Source organism: Nematolebias whitei, chromosome 10 (genome assembly GCF_014905685.2).
Source record: "Nematolebias whitei isolate Nwh7 chromosome 10, NemWhi1, whole genome shotgun sequence".
Lineage (NCBI taxonomy): Eukaryota > Metazoa > Chordata > Actinopteri > Cyprinodontiformes > Rivulidae > Nematolebias > Nematolebias whitei.
The window spans coordinates 11,121,695-11,144,115 of NC_056507.1; the positions used below are offsets into that span (position 1 = coordinate 11,121,695).

Consider the following 22,421-nt stretch of genomic DNA (forward strand, 5'->3'; position numbering starts at 1 on the left):
TATATATACATATACATACATATGTATATGTATATATGTATATATATATGTATATATATGTATATATATACATATACATATATATGTATATGTATGTATATATATATATATATATATATGTATGTATATATATATATATATAATATTGGGCGTTATGGCTCAAATATAATATTGTGATATTTCAGAGCATTCTGACGATAACGATGAATTTTGCGATATAAAAAAACAAAACAGAAATCATAGTTATTTGACAAAATTAACTTAACATGTTGTTTTGCAGTATTAAATAAAATAAAAAAAACAAGGTGTAATTTTACCGAAATTACTTTATTTAGTAAAGTATTCAGTCTCCAAGTATTAAAATAAAAAAGTTCCTTCTATTATTTAGATTGAAGAAGTCTGCACAAATAGATCAATAAATCCACCACAAAAACTAAAGTGCAGGTGAAGTTTTCCAAAATAACCAAATAAAATGAAGTTTAAGATCTGTTGAGCATAAATGTAACAAAATATATGTTTCCTTTAAATGAGCTATAACTTCCAGAACTTTTAACAAGGTGTCTTCAGCTGACCCTGAAGCTTGTGGTGTTTCAGCTTCTTCTGTTCCTGCAGGAATGATTCGTTTCTCAGACGCTCTGTCTTTGATCACCTGACTCTGTTCTTGGTCCATGGACTGTGGAACTCAAGAGACAGTTGAGCTGCACGTGTTTGTACCAGCAGTTTAGAGCGGGGGGGTCTGCAATTCGGTGTGGACGTTCGGTGTGCTCGGTTCTGTTAAAGGGGCGGGGCGTCCTGACGTATTACGTCATGAAATTAGCATATATGTGGCATATTATTGTTTTGCCCGGGCAAGCTTTTTTTATCGGTATTGTGAACGATATATGGCCCAGCCCTAATATTTTATATATATATATATATATATATATATATATATATATATGTATATATATATAAAATCTCGGGGTGGACATTGAAATTAATTTCACTGGTTGTAGTTGGAACCTTACCAGAGTTTATTTTTCTTTTTTCTTTAAAATCTTCCAGAAACACGACCACGGATTGCCCAAATGGGTGGTCAGAGCCCTGAAGATGCGTACATCTGTCTGTCGCTAAAACCAATTCATGAGAAGTTTGAAGGGACACGAACAAGGAGACTATAGTTTGTAAATTATTCCCAATGTCTAATGTCCCTCCATCAATGGTTAAATCAACATTTTTTCTTTGAAAACTAGATTTCCCAAAAGTACTTTTTAATAGTCAGTAAAGGTTGGTGGTGCTTTGTACCATAAAAATGGAATAAAAATAAAAGTGGTTCATTAAAGCTGAACCTTAGTTTTAATGTCACATTTTAGGACGTTGTGCTCATTCCAAATGTCGTCCTGTGCTGTTTTTTTGCTACCAAACTACTTTTGTTGACTTGGTCTGATTGCAGTCGTTCAAACTTGTAATTACTGAAAGCTTTCAGAAGATGCTTGCTGTGACTTTTGGGCTTTGTGCCGTTTGTTTTTTGAAATATTAAGCTTTATTTAAGCTCCATTCATTGGGGAAATTTCAGCAGCTTTGGTCCAAACCACCAGCTTGGGTTCAGGATTTGGTCCAACTCTTCTCCCTTCTGACAACCTTTTAATAGAAGCTCTGTTTACATTAAGCAGCCTACAAAGGTCCAGTGATCACAGAACTTTATTTTCAGCATTATGAGTTATAGAAATCTTTTTTTATGCAAATGAGGCTCCGCCCGTGCAGACACAGCTTACAGCCTAAGAGTTTAACATTATGGAACAGATGTATAACTCAAACTGGACGAAGTACGGTACTTCTGCTAGTAGTTCTTCTTTTAGTACAATAACATTTCAAGTATTAATTAAATGCTTGTATTTTTAATGTTAAGCTTTTCTGCTGCTCCTTCTAAATAAGCTTTAGCTATTGCTGTTTTAAGGTCTTATCTTAAATTACATCTGTACTCAGTTTCTTTTATTACATGACAATTTTGCATAATGTTGTTCTATTACTAGATTTTCTACCATCAGTATCACCAATATTACTAATATCCATAGTATTTACTCTGCCTACAGACATGCATTTCAGCTGTTCAGATACCTCTGCTTAAGCATAGTCAACACCGTCAGAAGATGTTATGACTCCTGTTTGACTCCTGAAATGCTTTTAGGCCTAAATTTCAGCTGTTTGAAGACTTCTGCTGAGGCATGCCCATAAGCAGCATCATGCATTGCAGTGCACACTTGATGTTTGTTTTGTGCAAAAAACAAACTATTTCTCTAGTTTCATTTGTTTTTCTGTTAACAAAACAAAAAAAAAAAGATCACCCATCAAATTTACAGAAGGTCTACATCTGCATCAACTTCTTATGTCTGCAGGTCAGAATTTTTCCATTCTTAAATTGCAGTTGAGGGCCGCACAAAATCCCTTCGAGGCTGCAAATGGTCTGTGGGCCACTCTTTGGACACCCCTGGTCCAGAGGCTCCTTCTGGTCCTGTTGGATCAGATGTTTTATAAATGTAGCGCCCGTACCACGTAGCTAAAGTTAACCAATAGGTTAGATTGAAATGTAGTACATTGGTCGGGGCCCTGGGAACAATATTTTAAACATAGCTGTAACAGTTTACAGCAGATACAACTTTAATTTAATGATGGTGCCTCCACTTAGCAGGAAATTATGACTACACTTTGTTTAACCCACTAAGAATGTAATTTGCTTCACAAATAAAATGAACCAGAACAGTGTTTTTTAAATAACTAAACAAAATATAAGGCTTTTCAAACATAAAATTCAACCCCAAAATAACCTGTTGCAGGCCTGAATCGATGCTTGGGTGCGTGGGAGCTAAAAACAAACGGCTCATTCGCTCACTGAGCAAATACAATAAAATGCACGTGCATTGGTTTAGATTTGTACTCAAATCCTTCAATGTTTGAGATTGGATCGGGAAAAGGTAGATGTGGAGATCCCTTTTAATATGGCGCTGAGTAAAGTAAGTAGGCAGGTGATGTCACACGAATACCGAGATCCTTCCTTGCAGCAACCTCACGTGAATCCAACAGCTGAATGGGGAACTTCTAACTCGTCCAGCAGGTCCAAAGATCAACTCCTGGTCCACTTTCATATGCTTCTTAAAGTCCGGTACAGTCAGCAACTCTACATTAACTATTGTAATGGACAGCTTTACTCTACTGTCCCACGACTGCGTCGCTGTGCGCTCTGCCTTGTCTGGTTTTCACACAGACTCACGTTTCATGCAGCGTACCATTAATCCCGCCCACTCCCATCTGATTAGGCAAAATAAAATGCTCAATCCAATACAAAACAAAACTGAACTACACTGACACTTAGTACAACTCAAAGAGGAGGTTGTAACCTGCCACATGGCACATGTGCATCACTCCTCAAACTTTTATGTGACTTTCAAGGAACATAGTAAAATGGACAACTGCCTGTTTCAGTCTGCTTGAACTAGATTTTCTTGACCAAATAGGAACTGTTTTTAAAATGATACATTTCTAAATGACAAGAGTTTTTTATCTTTCATATTTATTCCACTTTTATCACTTAGACATTGTTTTTAAACTCAAATGATATTTTAGTTCAGCACTTTAGTTTGGTACTATATAGCACAGATCAAACTGGGCTGCATGAAAACCTGAGCCAGTCTGCAGAACTTCCTCTTCTCAGGATAAATCTGATTTTTCTCATGTGGGTTCTGAGGAAAGATTATAAGTAAAGTATCTTACCGGTTGTAAGATAAGACGGCGCAAGTGAAATTAACATTATAGCAGCAAGGTTACCTTTAAACACATAAATGTTGAAACATTCCGGTGTCATCGGTGCAGATTTAGGGTTGCTGAGACTTGTACAAATGGGACTTTTCGCTGTCTTGTTATTATTCCGCATGTTTAGTCAGACGCGTCTTCATGTTGATGAATGACCTGCTGACTCGACCCCCGGTCATCTTGACTCGTCTGTCTTCGTCCTCGCAGTGTTCTGGGTACTCTGGCTGCTACCTACCTGACCGTCGGCATCATCATAAAGTACTACACTAGACCTGCTGTTCCGGTTCACAGCACGCCCCCCCTCCTCCCCAGTGGGTGAGTAACGGTCTGTGTTTACACACATTGAGCTGAAACCTGACGGTCATGTTTAATGTTTGAGCCCCACGTTAAAGTCCAACACCCACCGTTAAAGGCCCGTCTGCTCTCAGCAGGTACTGGTAATCACTGAATATGATGGTTGTATGTTTTTGCATTCGGGCCATTAAAAAAAAACAGTTACAGAAACACCCGAGAACACGGCCGATGATTGCCGAAGGCTGACGACATCAAGAACAGAACGAAGCACGGGCAGGAGCGACTTCCTGTTGGAGGCGTACGCTAGTGAGGACAATTTCAGTGGAGAAAGATCAAGTGATCTAGAAGACATCTATGGTGACTTATCAGAAAGCCATGAAGGAGAAAGAACTCTTTGATGTGAAATCGTTGCTCAACAAGGAGGGCCTGCTCCGTACATGCAGAGCCACCACGAAGGCAAGAAGAGGCAGCTCCACGAGAGGACTCAACACTGCAGGAAGGACCTTCCCGGCTTGACCACATCTTCTGGCATGTGCTAGTCTTCACAATGAAATAAACATTTTGTTTAAAATAATTGATTGTAAGGACCATTTTTCTTTTAAACCCTCTGGAGTCTATGGAGGCACCGACTCCTTTCATATCACATGAGCACCTTCAGTCGCTGTAGCAGTGAAGACACGGCCGCTCTGAGACTCATTTTACTTTGTGTCAGAAGAAAAGACTTTAAACTATTAAACAGGTTTTAAATTGTGCTCATAGGTCAAGTAAAACCACGTGTTCTTTGTTGGAAAATCACCATATTTGATGTACATTGGAGCGGGAGGCAGCAGCAAAAGAAACCCCCCCATACCCCTTCAGCTGACACCCCCCCCCCCCCCCCCACCGAACTAACAAACAGCACCTCCTTTCTGACTGAGGCCCAAAGGTATTTGTCAAACATCTTCAGGAAGAAGACGCGGAAGTTGAAGGGCGTTCGGCGGAAACGCAGCAGGAGCGAGTAATGAGATGGACGCCTGTCGACGTGCGCACACAACTTCTCAGAGGTCTGTCGGTGTCTGATCTTTCCAGCTCCTGTGCACGGTGGATCTGCCCAAGTATTTAGCACGGCATCTTTCCTCACTGGTGTTGAACTTTCCTTTTAAATTAGTTAATAAATAAGTTAATACATCTGGTCACACAACTGATCCAGACCATTTTAAAACATTTCAGGAAAGTTTAACTCATCTGAAGCTACAAAATGATTGACGGCTCAGGATTTTTGCACAGGCCACCGTTTAGTTTCAGCTGAATGGAGCTGCCTCTCCTCTTCTTTATGGCAATATTTCATGACGACGTGATGCTTTGTTGAAAAAGAAACTTTATAAAAGTCAATGATTTACTGAAACAAATTAAGCTGCTCACAAAAAGAACCAGTTTTTGAGAAAAATAGAAAATAGGATTTTAAATCATGGAAACGGTCAACGTGACGGAACAGATATTGTAGATAAAATGACATGAAAAGGTGCCTTCTGTAAATTAATTAAAACAAATGTGCACTTTGTATATGTGTTATGGTACAGTCTCAGTCCGCAAACTTTCTCGTCCCGCCCATAACTTCTGATTCGCTCAGGATAATTTAACAAAACTTCATAAATCATCACTATCCTTTACATCATATACATATACTATCATATGCACCATCCACCATAACCGTCAGCACTGGCTCCCCTCAGGGCTGTGTGTTGAGCCCCCTCCTGTTCACTCTGTTTACATATGACTGTGCACCTACCCATCCAGGCTGTCGTATTGTAAAGTGACATTTTGCCCCGCTCCCCTCAGGCAGCAGGTTGTGGAGCATTAAGTGCAGAACCACGAGACTGAGGAACAGCTTCTACCCTGAAGCTGTTAGACTCTTAAATCCCTAACCAGGAAAATTACTGTAACTACACTTTAATTGAAGATTTGACACTTTATCCATGCTGCTGATTTCTTACCCATAAGCTGCTGTATTCATACCCATCTGCTCACAACAGACTCATGTTCAGGCTGCTGTTTAATACACCATATGATATTACATTATTATTGTTTATCATATATCTTGGATCCTTATGCAGTTTCTTTTTTATACTTTATATTTTTGCAATTTTGGGGTGTAACTGGAACCTTGAGTACATAATTTTGTTCCACCTCATGTACCACATGTGATGCTAATGATAATAAAGAAACTTGAACCTTGATATTTGTTGCCTGAAAGCAGATCTGGACTAAAAGGACCAGATGAGAACTCTTATTTTCGTGTGTGCAGGTTCAGCTCCTGGGCCTCGATGTTCAGCGTCATCCCGACCATCTGCTTTGGGTTCCAGGTGAGTGTAAGATGTCTTCACGTAAAAACCACCAGAGCCTGGGGTGAACGTGTGTCTGCAGACAGGAGGGATGGAGTTCATGCTTCAGCAGGATTGTTCAATTTGGTTCTGATCCTTAACGGCAGCAGTCCATCCAGTTTGATCATAAACATCGCACGTTGTGTCTCAGTGCCACGAGGCGTCCGTCGCCATCTACAGCAGCATGGAGAACCAGCGCCTCTCTCACTGGGTCTTCGTCTCCGTGGTGGCCATGATCATCTGCCTCATCATTTACTCCCTCACAGGTCAGACCTCCTCCTGCTTTAGTCTCATCTTTCTAACATTTAATTTTTTACAAATGAACACTTTCTGAAGTGAACTGAAGTGATGAAGATGAGGAAACGTGGCTCCTCCGTTGGTTGCAGGAGTTTACGGGTACCTGACGTTTGGGAGGCAGGTGGAAGCCGATATTTTAATGTCCTACGCCAGCCATGACGTCCTGATGCTCGTGGCCAGGCTGCTGTTTGGGGTCTCTATTATCACCATCTATCCCATCATCGTGCTGCTGGGCAGGTCAGCCATGTTGTTTGATGAGAAGCTTCTTCCATAAATGTTTTTGTCTGCTACAGGCAGTGTTGGATACTGGTCCTTTAGGAACACTTGATGATCTTTAATTATGCTCTTTGTAGACGATAGGAGTCTAAATGTACTACTTTAACAAGTGCAGTCTGTTTTACATGAATAAGCATTGATTTATACATTTTCTTTTATAATAAAGAGAACCACAACAGTTAGCATAGATGCTACCTTAACACTGAAAACACCATAGAAGTTCAGAGTTTCTCCTGGAGAACTGAACTTCTCACCCGATCTCTGAGGAAGAGTCCAGCTACCCTGCAGAGAAAACTCATTTAGACCTCCTGGATCTACGATATCGCTCTTTGGTTTTTTTATCCAGAATTTGTGGCCATAGGTAAGGGTTAGGAACGTAGATCGATTGGTAAACGGAGAGCTTCTCCTTTCAGCTCAGCTTCCTCTTCACCACAGCAGACCGGTACAGAGTACGCAATATTGTGGAATAGTGGTGTAACATTACATCGCTTTAAATCGATATTGATTAAATGATTTGATTCAATCTTGGCAAAACTAAAATATCGATTTATTCGTCATCTTAAAAATACGCTTTTATTTTGAAATTCCCAAGGCACGTCTGTGTCACCATTTCCGTGCGCGGCTGCGCTCTGCAGCCGCCTCAGCAACATGGCAGACGAGGCAGAAAAACAGATAATGAAATTCACTCTCCTGCTGGATTTAAATCAACACTGGAAATATTTTTGATTCCGACAGGACGGCTCGACAGACAAAACTCATGTCGTATGCCACAGGTGCCAGTGTGAGTTCAAATACTAGGGAAACAACAAATTTGACCGTTGACCTAAAGAAGAAACAGAGCATTGATAGAATTGTTATGTAAGCTCAATATCTATTTTTGTTTCTGAGAAATGTAAGACTATGCTGAACAGGTCATTAATTTTTTTATTTTTTCATAATTAAGAAAAAACATTTTTTTTATTTTTTTTATTTAAATGCCTGGTGCCTGTAATAACAGAAATAAAATGGTTAAATCATATTTGAATTGTTTTTGTAAATTTATATGTAAATGAGATGGGCATTCAATATCACAATATATCGATTGCAGACTTGTGAATCGAATGGAATCAAAATCGTATCGTGACAGACTTTGTGATATCGAGAAAAATTGTATTGTCATACAAACAAATCAATATAATCTCGTATCGTGGTAAAGCTGGTGATTTACACCCCTACTGTGGAAGCAGCACCGATCCATCTGTAGATCTCCCGCTCCGTTCTTCCCTCGCTCGTGAACAAAACCCTGAGATGCTTGAACTCTTCCACTTGAGACAGAATCTCACCCCCAACTTCGAGGGGGCAGTGCACCCTTTTCCAATTGAAGACGGTGGCCTCGGGTTCTGATCCTCATTCTGCCGCTTCACACTCGGCTGTGAACTGCATCAGCTGCAAATATCAGATGGAATCCTGAGGCTTCTAAACCAGACTCCCTTCACCTCCTGGCTGCATCAGAATATTCTGTCCAGAAGTTATGAAGAAAATCAATGGCAACGTTCAGCCTTGGCAGAGTCCGACTTCCACCCCGAAGAGGTCCGACTTACAGCCGGCCACGGGAACCAACCTCTCGCACCAATTGTATATGGATTGTAGCAACTGACCCCCAATCCTATATCCAGAGTGCCCCCCACAGTGTACCTCAAGGAACATGGTCGGCTGCCATTTCCAAGTCAATATCAATTTATTTATGTAGCACATGAAAACAACAAACATTGACCAAAGTGCTTTACAGTGTAGTCAAATTAAAATGTAAAATTACAACAAGTAAAAGAAAATACGAGAGATCATGTGCCATCAAGGAAACACAAGGTGGTTAAAAATAATCCATCAGCTCTAATTGGTTCTCAATCTCTGCCTGGATCAAACGCCAGAGAAAAAAGATGGGTCTTAAGCAAAGGTCTCAAGTCTCAGCGGTCTTTAGTGATCAGGTAAAGTGCTCCACAGTTTCAGAGCAGCCACTGAAAATTGAAACAATTTTGACATTGGACCTGGATCTTCATGCTACATGCATCTTCTCTGCGGTAACCTCACTTCCAGTAAATTCTCTTTCTGGTTTGTTGTGAATTATTTTGGCTTCATCAGGTCTGTGATCCAGGACCCTCTGCTGAGCCGGTGGCAGAAACGCAGCAGGGCGGCAAAGGCGCGGTTGGAAAGCCGCAGCCGCTTCACGCTGACAGCAGCGTGGATCACGGTGACGCTGCTCATCGCCGTCTTCATTCCGGACATCAGTAAGGTCATCGGCGTTATTGGAGGGATCAGCGCCTTTTTCATCTTCATCTTCCCTGGACTCTGTCTGGTGTTCGCCATGCGGTCCGAACCGGTGTCCTGCAAAACCAGGTGAGGCGAAACTTCATTTAAATAATGAACTGAACTAAATAAAATCTAATCTCTTAATTCAGAAAAGCTTCTGGTCAGGAGAGAAACAAGCCACACAGCTAATTGAAATACAGTATCCCTCACTGATCACTGGGATTACGTTCCAGACACCCCCGCGATAGGTGAAAATCTGCAAAGTAGGGATGTTATATTTATTTTAGCATATTAATATAAATATATATATATATATATATATATATATATATATATATGTGGCTTTATAAACCCTTCCCATATTCTTGTAATGCTCTTAACTCTCTAAATGCTCTAAAAGAGCACAGCGAAGGAGAGTAGACAGACTGATTCTGCGGTTACTGAGCTAATCAGCACTTTGGGTGGACTGGCCATCGGGAACACCGGGACATTTCCAGGTTCGGAAAATGTCCTGGTTCGGATTAAGGCTCAGTTCGGGTCACGCTTGATTATTTTAAATAAACGATCCATGCCACTCACTCTGGTGTCCACCTCACTGAATCTCCCACAGTAGCGATGGGGAAAGACGGACCTCACCCCCATCCCCTCCTTTCTCTTTCTGAGGCCTATAGCCTCAGAAAGAGAAAGGAGGGTGTTCATCCCTCAGTGATCACCGAGCGGCCAGGCCACCGGGAAACAATGTTTACAATCTTACATTGAAAACCTGAGCGAGTGGCTGCAAAAGTCGAATCGCAAAGTGTCGAGGGACTTCTGTATCTTTTGTTTTTTTGTTCTTGTTGTTTAAATGTGATCAGGAAGATATCTATGTTTCATATCTTCTTCTCTCCAGAGTCTTCCTCACAGTTTGGGGCATGGTGACTCTGATCTGTGGAGCCTTCATCTTTGGTCAGAGCACCACCGTCGCCATCATGCAGCTCCTTGGACACATCTGACGCCCCTCTGTCACGTTTATGTCGTGAACTCGCATTCCTCCTTTCTCCTCTTCTTCATGACTCTTAAACGATGAAGAGGCTTCAGAACTTTCAACTTGAGTGAAAACAGTAAGACTTTGAGGTGTTTGAGTTTACTGGTTGTAGCTGCATTGTGACGACTGTCTTTGCTCTTTACGCTTTCACCACATTTATTCAGAATATTTTCATGCAGTCTTTATTTTTCATGTCTCTATGTTGCCTCAAAGATTCCTGGACTGTTCTTTTTATTTTTAAAGTTATAAAAGTATTAACTGGCTCGAGGGAAGGGGAGGGAAATATTAGTGATTTTAAAGAAACGTGTTTGTTTAACACCCAGGAAAAGAAAACCAAAGTTGTCTTAAAGACCAAATAAAACCTTTTTAAAGAAGTTTTCGTTAAACTTGCCTCTGTTTGAACGGAAGATGACGTTTTAGCACAAGTTCATTATTGGAGAACTGGATGAACTCATTCAGGTTCAGATATAAAACTGAAAATTGTTCTTTAATTTGCATTTCCTTTGATTTCAGAGAACCATTTATCTGGTTAAGAGAAAAAAACCTAAAGCAGCCAATTTGATGTCAGTTTTTGCATCACATCCAATATTTATTTAAGATTCCTTCATGTGTCTTTAGTTTCTATAGAACAGGACTGGGAGACTGTTTACTCACAGACTACATGATTTATCTCCATTTTTCCTTCAAAACATCATCTTAAACTCACTAACCTGACTTTGTTCCCTGTTGCAAAGTGGAGAGGGGGCTTGGAAGTACCCTCCATCCGTCAGTCTTATGAACTGGATAACTTGTACCGACTTTCATTTTGGTGTGTGGTTGCATCTAGGTCTAAGAAAGGTCACTATCCAAAATTGAGTTGCCATCCAAGGTGGCTACCACCATATCTATACATAAACCAACCACTCAGATCTTTGAGGAAACTATACTTTCTAGTTATTATATTGCTTATAATTAGAGCCCAACTGACATCTGTAGGAGCCGATATTAGCATTTGGGGACACATCGTATCAGTGATAATTGTACTATTATGTGCGGCTATACACGCTTCTAATTTTCACCCTTAAAATGCTTGAACCAGCTGTGACCTTACTTGCAAATGGCATAATTGTACAATGTATCCAGCAGAGGGCGCATGTGGACTGCTTTGCAGTCCTGGCAATGCTGAACACTGACAAAGTTTACTTTAATTTAAAAATTGTATAATTTCTAAAATGCAGCCAAGGGACCCACACAATCACTCGGGGCCAAAAATGGCCCTTGGGCCACACTGGACACCTCTGCTTTAACAGAATCTTTTTTTCATGAATTAAACATGTTTGAGCACATCAGTGTTAACTTATTTTCATGTTAATGTCTGGAGAAATATTTTTTATTTTTCGTGTAAAGTTAGTCTGTGTTGAAGTCAGGCGTTGGAACCAGTTTGACGGAAACGTAAAAGAAAAAACCAACAACAGTTTTGAACTTTATAGTTTTATTGAATTACATCACCTAGATTTTCAACAGACTTGCATCCCTGCAGAACGTCTCTACACTCGAAGAGAAAGCAGTTTTACTGGAACATACATTAAGAATTAATATTTCAAACATTGCCATAAAAGTTCATTCTCATATGCCGTTTGTTCTCCCATCATATAATTTATTTATATATATATATATATATATCTTATAGATTTTTTTGTTTTCTCCTTCATAGGAATACTAGAAAAGAAAGATAAGAAAAGCACAAAGTCTACTGAAGAGTAGCGTGGCCTAAAACTACATCACTGGACATTCAGGTGACATGCACTCGGGAGAGAAAAGAACCGTTCATAGAAAGGAAGAGTTGTGGCCTTGATTTGGCAAATCCCTGACGGGCTTTTTGTGTCGCTTGGTTCCGAGCTTCCCAGCAGGAGGTCTGATCTGAGACGTTCTGCTGCTGCTGCAGGAAAGCTTCAACGCCACAACTCTTTCCTTGTATGACAAAGCACAGGTTGCACTGAGGAAGAGGAGGAGGGTAGATAAAGAACACAGTCTGAGGGACGTTCAGGAATGTATCAACAGGAAATAGTATTGGCTTTTTTTTTTTTTTTTTTTTTGACTGTTCGGTCACCGTCAACCTGAAAGACGAAGCCTCGGTTAAAGCGTGTGGGCTGCACCGAACGCCGTGACGCTATGGCTGTCAGCGCCCGTCCACGCCGTATGGCTTAGTTTTCACTGAGAGGACAGCACCTCGGTCTGAATTAGTAACGAGCGGTTAAAGTTGTCCCTGTGGAGACTTCGCAAACAAAATGTTTACAGTCCGCGCTTCAAAGACAGATTTGATCGTTCAGCGCGCTGCTTGCAAATAAAAATCAAAATGACGAGTTCTGCAACTCTACGCTTCGGCCTTTTCAATCCGTCTAAAACTCAGAGTCCCTTCAGGTCTTGTAGATTGTAGAAAGTGATGATTTTAAAATTAAAAGAAGTAACGTTCGTTCTGTGTTTGAGGTGAGAATCTGACCTGAACCGTTCTGGGTCGGCTTTAAAGGTCAGAACGTAATCGCTTGTAATAACGTCCTGTTGAAGAACAAATAAACAGCTGGACTCTGAGGAGAACGAGACGCGAAACGGCTCTTTCTGCATTGAAAACTATATTTTGAAAAACTTTGCCTTCTATAAAGTTAACCCTCGGAAGTTTTAGATCTGAGGATCGGGGTAGTCACTTCAATGTGACGCGATTACAGATGTTCGACTCCCATCTGGATCATTCCTAAACATTCCCGCTCCTCATTGGCTCCTAAACTATGAACCTGAAGTTAACCAGCAAACTGCTGCAGAACTTTAGAGGTCCAAACCTCCACAGGGTCCCTTTAAGATCAGACGATTCACTGCGTTGTCAAACAGTCCTGGCTCTGTTCAGGGCAGCCCAGCGCTCTAAAAGAAGGCGTCCAGCTCAGTTCTGATGTAGATGGACCCACCCCACCACACTTTGTCCCGTCATGGTCCAAACATGAAACCCAGCAGAGAGGTGGATGGAAACAATATCGCCATCAAGAGGGGCTGACTCGTAATAAATTAATCCGATAAATTCTACAGATCTAAATAATTTCATCTTGAAGTCACAATATTCACGTTTATTTTTTTACATTGTGCTTTCAGAGTCCGATTGGTTTCGTGGTGAGCAGAAGGTGAGACCATTGACCTAAAACCAAGATCCAACAAACACTGGTTCAGAGTTGAAGTCTTTGTAAACTCCAGCAGCTGCTCAGCCGCTTCAGACCATCAGTCCATTATTTATAATTTTCAGTCGTCAGACTCGGTGACTGAGGGCCAGTCTTAGTCAATATTTATTTAACAGATGTTTGTGCCTTTTTGTTAAAGAAATAACTCAGTGGTCCTGAAAATACTGAGAAATACTTTGAAACTAATGAAACTGGTCTTGACAAAAAAGATGGTACCTTAACTGAATATAAGCACTTTAATAACAGTTGCTGTTTTAAATGTGCTTTATAAATAAATTTGACATGACTAATATTTAGTTGACCCAACGTTTGAGGAAACCAAGTGATTTCTGTAACTCTATGACTTCTGCACCTGTCCACAGGTGTTCTGGTCCACCTGTCCGTAGGTGTTCCGGTCCACCTGTCCACAGGTGTTCCGGTCCACCTGTCCACAGGTGTTCCGGTCCATCTGTCCACAGGTGTTCCGGTCCATCTGTCCGCAGGTGTTCCGGTCCACCTGTCCGCAGGTGTTCCGGTCCACCTGTCCACAGGTGTTCCGGTCCACCTGTCCACAGGTGTTCCGGTCCACTCATGATCAAACCGCTCCAGCTGTCTCCGGTTTGAAGGGTTCTTCCTCCAGATGTTTCAGCTCCTTCCACAGATGTTCAGCAGGATTTAGATCAGGGCTCAGAAGGACACTTCAGAACGGACCCTTGTTTGGTTCTGATCCGCTCTTTGGTGTTTTTAGCTGTGTTTTGGGTCAGTATCCTGTTGGAGGAGCCGTGATCTGACAATGAGCAGCACATTTCACCCCAGAATGCCTCGATAGATCTGATGGTGCTGATTGTGTGATCTGACACTAATCTATTTGGAAGTTGTTCTGGACTCTTTGGTTACTGTTCATATTATCCATCCTTTCAGTTGGTCATCAATTGTCCTCTTGTGGACATGTCCAGGGAGTTTGTCTCCACTCCTGTGGATTTTAATCATCTGAATAATGTGAGCAGCTGAAGTCAGAGGAACATCGAGCTGCTTGGAGATGGTCTGATAGTCTTTACCTTCAACATGTCGGTCCATGCTCAGTGTGTTACACACCATGATACCAAACAGCCCTGTGACTACATGTCACCCTTTAACCAGGCAGATTGATTAGACTGAAGAAACCCGAGATGCTGATTACAGGACACACCTGTGTCTAACATGTCCCTGTGGACAGATTAGTTTTAGTCCTTTTTATAAGGAGACCATCTTTTTGTTAAGGCCAGTTTCAGTTTTCTTTAAATATTTCTCAGTATCAAGATATTTCTGTGACCTTTGCGGGTTTTTCTTGGACACATTTATCTTTGTGTTCAGATAAGAAATCAAATAAATACATTTTCCTAATATTAAATATAATTTAGAACAAACATGGATTACTGATTAAAGGAATATGTATTTCTTAGCAATAAGTCTGATCAAAATTAATCGGTTAAATAATTTTTTAATCCAATTTTCTACTCCAAGAACAAAAATCTGGTTTTAACTAAAGGCAAGCAGATTGTTGATCTGATGCACTTCAGGGAGTTTTATTTGTCTTGTTTTGTTGCTTATACCAAATCAAATAATTACTGACGATTTTATTCCTAATTTTCTCAGCTTAAAGTTGTTTAATTATCTTGAAGCATCAAGTTAGCTCAGATTTGTTTTGAAGCAAAATGAGAAACATTGAAACTACTGGTTACAAACTGGCACAGAAACATCTAATGGGCCGAATAAACCTATAACACGAGCAGAACACGGCCCCCGGGCCTTGAGTTTGACACCCTGTTGAAAACATGTAAAGTCTTTAATTTACCTAAAAGAGGCAAGGAATGAATTTTAGCTTAGAATCAGTTTTATATTGATGGTCTGAGGCTCGAGAATCACCCGGATGTTTGGGTTCTTGTGCAGATAAACATGGACTCGGTCCAGGATCACACCTGAGACGGTTCTGGTGCCGGTCTATTCTACAAGAACCAGGTCCTTTATTGTACAAAGTCGAGTCGTGTCGGCTGCAGCTGGAGTTTAAAATGCCTCAACGTGACAATTTTTTTTTGCAAACTTTAAAAACCATTTTGAACATTTTGTTTGAATGATTTAAGGCTTTAAATTCAGCATCGTTCATGTTTCTGATCTAACTAAACCGCAGCGACTCTAAAGCTGCCACTTCCACAGGAAACAAAAAATAAATTAAAGAAACCACCGAAGCACTAAGAAATGTCATTATAAATATATTCATGTTGGAACAACGGTTTTATGTACACACACTGCTGGACTTACACAGCTAATATAATTACTCATTGCAAACTCAAACACAAAACTTAAACCAGTTTAGCTGCATGAAGAGCAAATACTTATTTTTTCTCTCGTTATAAATAAATGCTGATTTTAAGCTGGTTATCTCACCAGGAGGAGCTCGTTTCAGGCGTTACTCCCACAGCAGCCATCGTTTATCAGGAACAAACACTTTGGGTTGAGATTTAAGAAAGATTACACGAAAGATTCATCCTAATCCAAAGATTCATCCTAATCCAGTCAACCAGGCTGGTTGGGTTTGAGATTTAAAACCTGCCTCCATGATGGAAAAGCTGCCCAGAATGGCTGATGTGAGGGGAACGCCGTCCGCTACGAAACAAGTTGATGAAAATAAAAAGGCTTCTTTTTCAGATGGACAACCTCAAACCTGCTACATGGAAGAAGCCCCCCCCCCCCCCCCCCCCCCCCAGGGTCCCTGCTACATGATGAACTCTGCCTAAACGTGGCTCGAAGCTACTTACAACACGAACTCATCCTGAACCAGCAAACAACCGAGGAGAGCTGCAAACTTTGTTCAGCTGTCGCCGCAGGTGATGCCGTTCATTTGTACCATGTAAACATGTACTTACAAAAAGGAGCTGAGGTTGGGGGGAGGGGGGTGTTAAAGGGAAGGGGGCAGTAAACTGATTGGAGACGGGGGATTAAAGAAGTGGAAAGTGTCCAGGAGTCTTGGCGTGTAGTTGACAGTCTTCATGCTCAGTCTCGGTTTACGCTGCACCAGGCGGCTGGAAAAAAAAGATGACAAGAACACATGAGAACAAAGTGACGGGTGTGGAAGAACAAAAGAACGTTTCACCTGTAAAGGAAGCACCTCAACAGGCTGTAGGACAGTGGTTCTCAAACTGGGGTCCCTGGAACCGCTGGAATCCGCAAATGTTTTATTTGTATTAATTTGTAAATTGGTTTACAAATTAATAAAATAAATATAAATAAAGTGCTATGTGTTGTCGTCACTGTATGTTCCCATACAAAGACGAAATTGGCTCTGCATTTAACCCATTGCACCTGGGATGCACCCAGGTGGAGCAGTGGGCAGCTATGTAGGTGCCCGGGGAGCAGTTTGGGATTGGGTGTCCTGCTCAGAGACACCCCGAGATATGCAATGACTGGGGGTCGAGCCCAGGACCTTCAGGGCCCGAGTCGGCTGCCCTGCCCCTGCCCCATCTCGGCCCCTATAAATATAAATTAAGATCTGTTACTTTTTACTACTGCTGCTATTTATGACTGTTCAGTTTTATGTAGAGTTTTCTGTAATAATTTGAAGTAACAACACATTTATGTTTATTATGTAAATAGGTAAAGTTTTAAAGTGATTTTTGATATTAATTTTCTCAAAACTAAGTTTTGGAAGTTGAAATAAAAAATGTTGCTAATTGTGTCTTGAATGAAAAACAATCCATGTTAAAAGTATAAAAATTGTATTAACACCATTAAAGAACAGGTCTCAAGTATTTTTGCTACACAAATATTTCCATTGCATTAAAGAGCCAAACTAAAAAATATATATTTAATAACATGAAGGTTAAGAGGGGGTCCCTGAACCCCAAAAGTTTGAGAACCCCTGCTGTAGGAGACTGGTTCGTCTCTGAAAGGTCTCGAAACGTTTATGGGTGTTCTTAGTTTCCTTGCATGAGTTGAAGCAGCTCAGTTTTGTCCCTTGACTTTTAAAAATGTTCAAAACATTCGTCATAAATTTCCCCTCAAAAAGTTAAGAATGTTTCTAACTCTTTCTGTCGTTCTAGAGCTCAACGGTTGAGTTTTGATACCTGGGCAAAACTTTTTTAACTATGGAAATCGTTCGAGGCTACAGCCCCGAATGTCCAGATCTAAAAACCACGGAGACGGTAAATTTTCATTCATTCAACCTTTAGACAGGTTAATCCCATTGAGCCTCGAGGACTCATTTACAAGAGGGACCTGATTTCAACAAAGAACGATGAAAACAATGGACAATCATAAAAGAGGCGTACTGATTTAAAAAAATTTTTTACATATTAAAATAAGATGGCCAAAAAAGTAACAAAACCGCTTGATTATAAGGCGAATGTAGAAAACTAAAAACGAACATGTCTGCATTGGTCCCTGTCAGGAGTCCAACAGATGCTCAAAGCCACTTAGAGAGGTCAAGGTCGAGAGCTTCAGATCTTTTTACAAGATATTCCAGGAAACAGGAGCGGAGTAGGAGAAGGCCCTTTTGCCTAATTCAGTCTGCACTGAGGGAACACTGCAGGTAATAATGTCCTGAGAGCGCACGCTGTAGCTGCACTCACACAGAGACATGTAGGAGACGTATGAGGGCAGCAGACCAAGAAGTGATTTAAAGATGAAAATGTACGAGTGGGAGAGTCTGCGTGAAGTACTTAACAAGAGTACATCATAACGCACATCAAACAGCCGACGACAAATTTAAAGCAAAGCAATGGCCCTGACAAGGAAAGACCCTTGTCAAATTTGACCTTGATTTATGACCTTGACATTGAAGCTTGGTTTATGAAAAAATTATGGGACATTTTGTGTAATGATGATGCAAATGTGTATCAAGTTTCATTAAATTGTGGTAAGGGGAACAGAAGTTTTGCTCCGGACAAAAGTTTACAGACGGATGGAGACTATACCAGAATACGTACGCCTTCCGACAGGTGATCAAAAAACTGGAAGAAATCTGTCGATCATTTCAAACCAGTCTTCCAGTACATGACTGTAGGGCAGAGACCAAGGCAAGTGTGATGTGGGCTGAGGTGAACCATGAAATAATCTGAGCTGGTGGATAAATATCTCACATTTATGCAAAAATTGCCACAAAAAGCACATTTTCAGCTGCAGTCTGAGACGTTTGTGACCAACAAACATCTGCTGAGCAGAAAACAGCTCATTTTCAAGTGACGTTTAAAATCTATTCCTGACGAGCAGATTTGAACCAAATATTTTAACATTTATTTATCGTCTGTGTGGTTTTTAGTTCTGGACGGCAGTTTCCAGTGATTTCTGTCAGAGGAGGAATCCAAACACAGTTATAGTGAGACTGGTTGGAGACGCCCTGCTGACTCCGACTATTTCAAGAGAAAAGTTGTTGGACGTTTTAGAAACGTATTCAAAATTTGAGCATCTCAGCCGGAAGGAAGTTGTGAACCTCACAAAAGTCACAAGATGTTCAGGAGACTTCCTGATGAACGTTCACCAGTAAGACACTGGCTTTTGGCATCTCACGGAACAAAACTCAGACACTAATAAATCAACTATTGTGGACCTGTGCCGGTCCATTGGGGTGAAGAGGGAGCTGTTTACTAGTCAGTGTACGTTCCCACCCTCACCTATGGTCACAAACTCTGAGTAGTGACTGAAAGAACGAGATCCGAGCTTCAGGAGGTCCAAATGAGTTTTCATTGCAGGGCAGCTGGACTCTCCCTCAAAGATCGGGTGAGAAGTTCAGTTCTTCTGGAGAGACTTGGAGTAGAACCGCTGCTCCTCCACATCCAGAGGAGCCAGGTGAGGTGGTTCAGACATCTATTAAGGATGGACCCTGGGCGCCTTCATAAGGTCGTCTTCTGGACATGTCCAACTGGGAGGACCTCGGGGAAGACGCAGGACGCACTGGAGAGACGGTCTCTCAGCTGGTCTGGGAACACTGGAGTCCTCGTAGGATGAGGCTGAGGAGAGAGACGTCTGGACCTTCCTGATCAGGCTGCTGCCCCCGAGACGAACACATGGATAATGTCCTGGCACAAATTTCCACTTGGACTCGCACTGAATTGGTACTTCCTGTTTTAAGTACCAGTTTAAATACGTACGTGACTTCAGATCAGTTTGACAACAATATGCAGATTTGTTTCTTACAATTTAATAAAGTGTCCTAAATATTTCTTTTATTTAGTATCCAATCAATCAGTTTGGTTTCACGTCATCAAACCTGGCCAGAGTTGTCTTTCAGCTCTTTTTTTTTTTTAAATGAACATTGGCTCAAAAGCATTCAGCCAATTTTAACACGAAGGCCGTTTGTTGTTTCAAGATCATTTAAAGCATCAAATATTTTAATTTGACCACGAGCTAAAACCAGTTTTTATAAACCGAACGGTTCCAGTTCCTTCCTGCAGCTTCTGCCTTCAGCTGTGTTTAAGTTCAGCTGAAAGTGGCCGACGTTCAGGTCGATGAGACCCGAGGGGAAGAAAACGACCGAGGTCGAGTCGGTCGCGATCAGCAGCTGATCTCGTGGGAACGCTGCAACACTTCGAGGAGAAAGCTTCTTCAGAATACTTTGAAATTACAGCACCAGCACGAGAAGAAAGTAATTTAAAAAGATGGAGAGAACGACCCTAAAGGCATCGAGTTTATTATTTTTTTGATACCTGTGCAGGAACCACCTCCTGTTTTGTTTTTCACAGAAAAGGAATAAGATCCGGTGCGTTCCTACGGGAGGAATAATCGTTGAAGATGAAAAAGTTTCTTAATGTTCATCATTAAAGCTTTCAGGCAGAATCATGTCAGAAAAATATTTTTTATCTGGTGCAACAGCAGCTCCGGACCTGAACCGACGTGCTGCTGCTGATTACTGTTTTGTGACGTCGTAACTTCGGTCCGGAGCTGATTGAAATTGCTCAAAAGTCCGTTCTAGCTTCAGTCTTTGCTTTCAGAGTCTTCAGACAAACGTTCAGCTCCGCATCAAGTCAAACCCACTTTAAGTCCTTTAATGGTACAAACGACTGGTTTAGGTTTGATTTCAAGGGATGAAATTTAAACGGCTGCATGCGTGAATTAAAGATCATAAAGTTTATTTGCAGGCAGTTTCAGCTCTTATCAGTCTGTTGTCTTACAACTTACAATTTATTTTTAATGTAATTCAAAGGAAAATACCTTCAGAATAATAAAGTTAAATGGAGACAACATTGTTTTAAATCATTTAAAAAAATGTATAAAACTGAAAAATGGTGCCTTCGTATTTATTTATTTAGTGCTTAAAACTCTGTAGAGGCAAAATCAAGATCCGTTCTTTGTGGCCCGCGATCTTTAAATCAAACCAGACTCTCAGGTGGCCTGAGGTCCACCTTTAAATGGAACAAAAACCCACTGAAAGTCCACAACACAGGAGAACACCAGGAGGGAGGAATATTTTTACCGAGCGCAGTATTTGTGATTCGACCAACCTGGCACAGCTACAGAAGACACGTTCTCCGCCTGGCACAGCGTGTCCACCTTCACATGCTGAAAGGTTTTGTTGGGAGCTGACTGAAGGTGCCTGCAGAGAAAGAGGGGAGATGTTCTGTACAGTTGCTCAACGGCACGGTCCAGAATCATTCAGCACGGCCCACAGCCTTTACTGTAAGGCCTGAAATATTAATGGCAGCGAGATGCTGGGGGCAGCAGAGCAGAAACTCCCATCAGCCACATCAGCAGCTTCGCCTCGTGCCCACCATCACCTCATCACAACGAGCAAATGCAGCTGAAGACGGCTAATTACGGGCCTGAACATTAATGGAAGAAATGTGAGCGTGTTCTTTATTTGTCAAACAACAATCGATGAAAAACGGGCAGAAAGAAACGACTCACTGAGCTAAAACAAAAAAACTTTCAGAGGAGACAGAATGCTGATTCTTGGATCAATAGTTCTGCAGAACTGGACTTTAATAATTTTGCAGATGTTTCAATCTATTGTAGTAGTTTTGAGTAGTCAGTATCTTACCTGCAGTAGACAGCAGTCAGAGTGACCGCAGTTTGTAGAATCAGGGATTTGAGCTAATCAAGCAAGAATGACAAAACTTTTCTTTGAACTAAACCTGGTTTTTGATCACTCTGCACTGAAAACTGCACCCGATAAACCTTTGGAGTAAACATGATTCAAAATGGCTGCTATTACTCAGTTATGCAGATACTGAGCTTTTAATTTGGTGTGGCAGTAGCTGAGAGTCATCCTTGAGACAAGTTCAAACAGATTGGGCACCACCTTTGTTTAAAACATGGCCACACAAGGCAGCAAGAAATCCTTTCATTTCAAAGCGTTTTACCTGCTTTACGTACGGTGGCCCTAAGGAATAAATGAACAACATTTGAAAAAACTGAATTGCATTAAGCCAAAGCGGAAGTGACCAGAATCACATTTGAAAAAAAAAAAAAAACAGAATCACATGTGGGAAAAACCAGAACCACATGGAATCACATTTGAAAAAACGGAAACACATAGGAAAAAAAATGGAATTACATTTGAAAATATTGAATCATTCAAAAACTATATAATTTTTGTTGTTTCTAATGCGATTCAGTTTTTTCTAATGTAATTCCATTGTTTCTAATGTTGTTGTCTTTTTGTTGTCTTTTTCAATTGTCGTTCATTTACACCTTAGGGCCACTGTATTTAGGACCTTTGTTCCATTTTATAGTTTCATCTGTTTTAAGATCTCGGACCTGTTGTGTTTCACCTGGTCTTTGTCTCATGTTGTTATCCATCAACCATCATTCATTCATTCATTCGACTCGTAGTTTTAGCCGATGTAACGCAAACCAACAACTTCAGAAGGTAAAGCCTAAGATGAAATTCCATTTTTAGGGAAAGATGTCATTATTAGCGTAAAACAAGTCGTGGTGGACTCAGATGAT

The 22,421-nt window shown here is 40.9% G+C and overlaps 2 protein-coding genes across 2 annotated transcripts in view; one reads left to right on the plus strand and one right to left on the minus strand.

The window, feature by feature from the left end:
• Positions 1–10,319, plus strand: part of slc38a8a (solute carrier family 38 member 8a) — a 21,692-nt gene extending 11,373 nt beyond the window's left edge. Inside the window, exons 3-8 of the mRNA XM_037683145.1 lie at positions 3,994–4,101; positions 6,365–6,422; positions 6,592–6,706; positions 6,827–6,974; positions 9,132–9,386; positions 10,189–10,319. Coding sequence (XP_037539073.1) covers positions 3,994–4,101; positions 6,365–6,422; positions 6,592–6,706; positions 6,827–6,974; positions 9,132–9,386; positions 10,189–10,291 — 787 coding nt within the window. The 3' untranslated portion in view covers positions 10,292–10,319. The remainder of the gene's footprint in view (positions 1–3,993; positions 4,102–6,364; positions 6,423–6,591; positions 6,707–6,826; positions 6,975–9,131; positions 9,387–10,188) is intronic.
• Positions 10,320–16,436: 6,117 nt separating this feature from the next.
• Positions 16,437–22,421, minus strand: part of necab2 (N-terminal EF-hand calcium binding protein 2) — a 114,962-nt gene continuing 108,977 nt past the window's right edge. The window contains exons 12-13 of the mRNA XM_037683348.1: positions 20,975–21,066; positions 16,437–16,561 (exon numbers count right to left, since the gene is read on the minus strand). Coding sequence (XP_037539276.1) covers positions 16,533–16,561; positions 20,975–21,066 — 121 coding nt within the window. The 3' untranslated portion in view covers positions 16,437–16,532. The remainder of the gene's footprint in view (positions 16,562–20,974; positions 21,067–22,421) is intronic.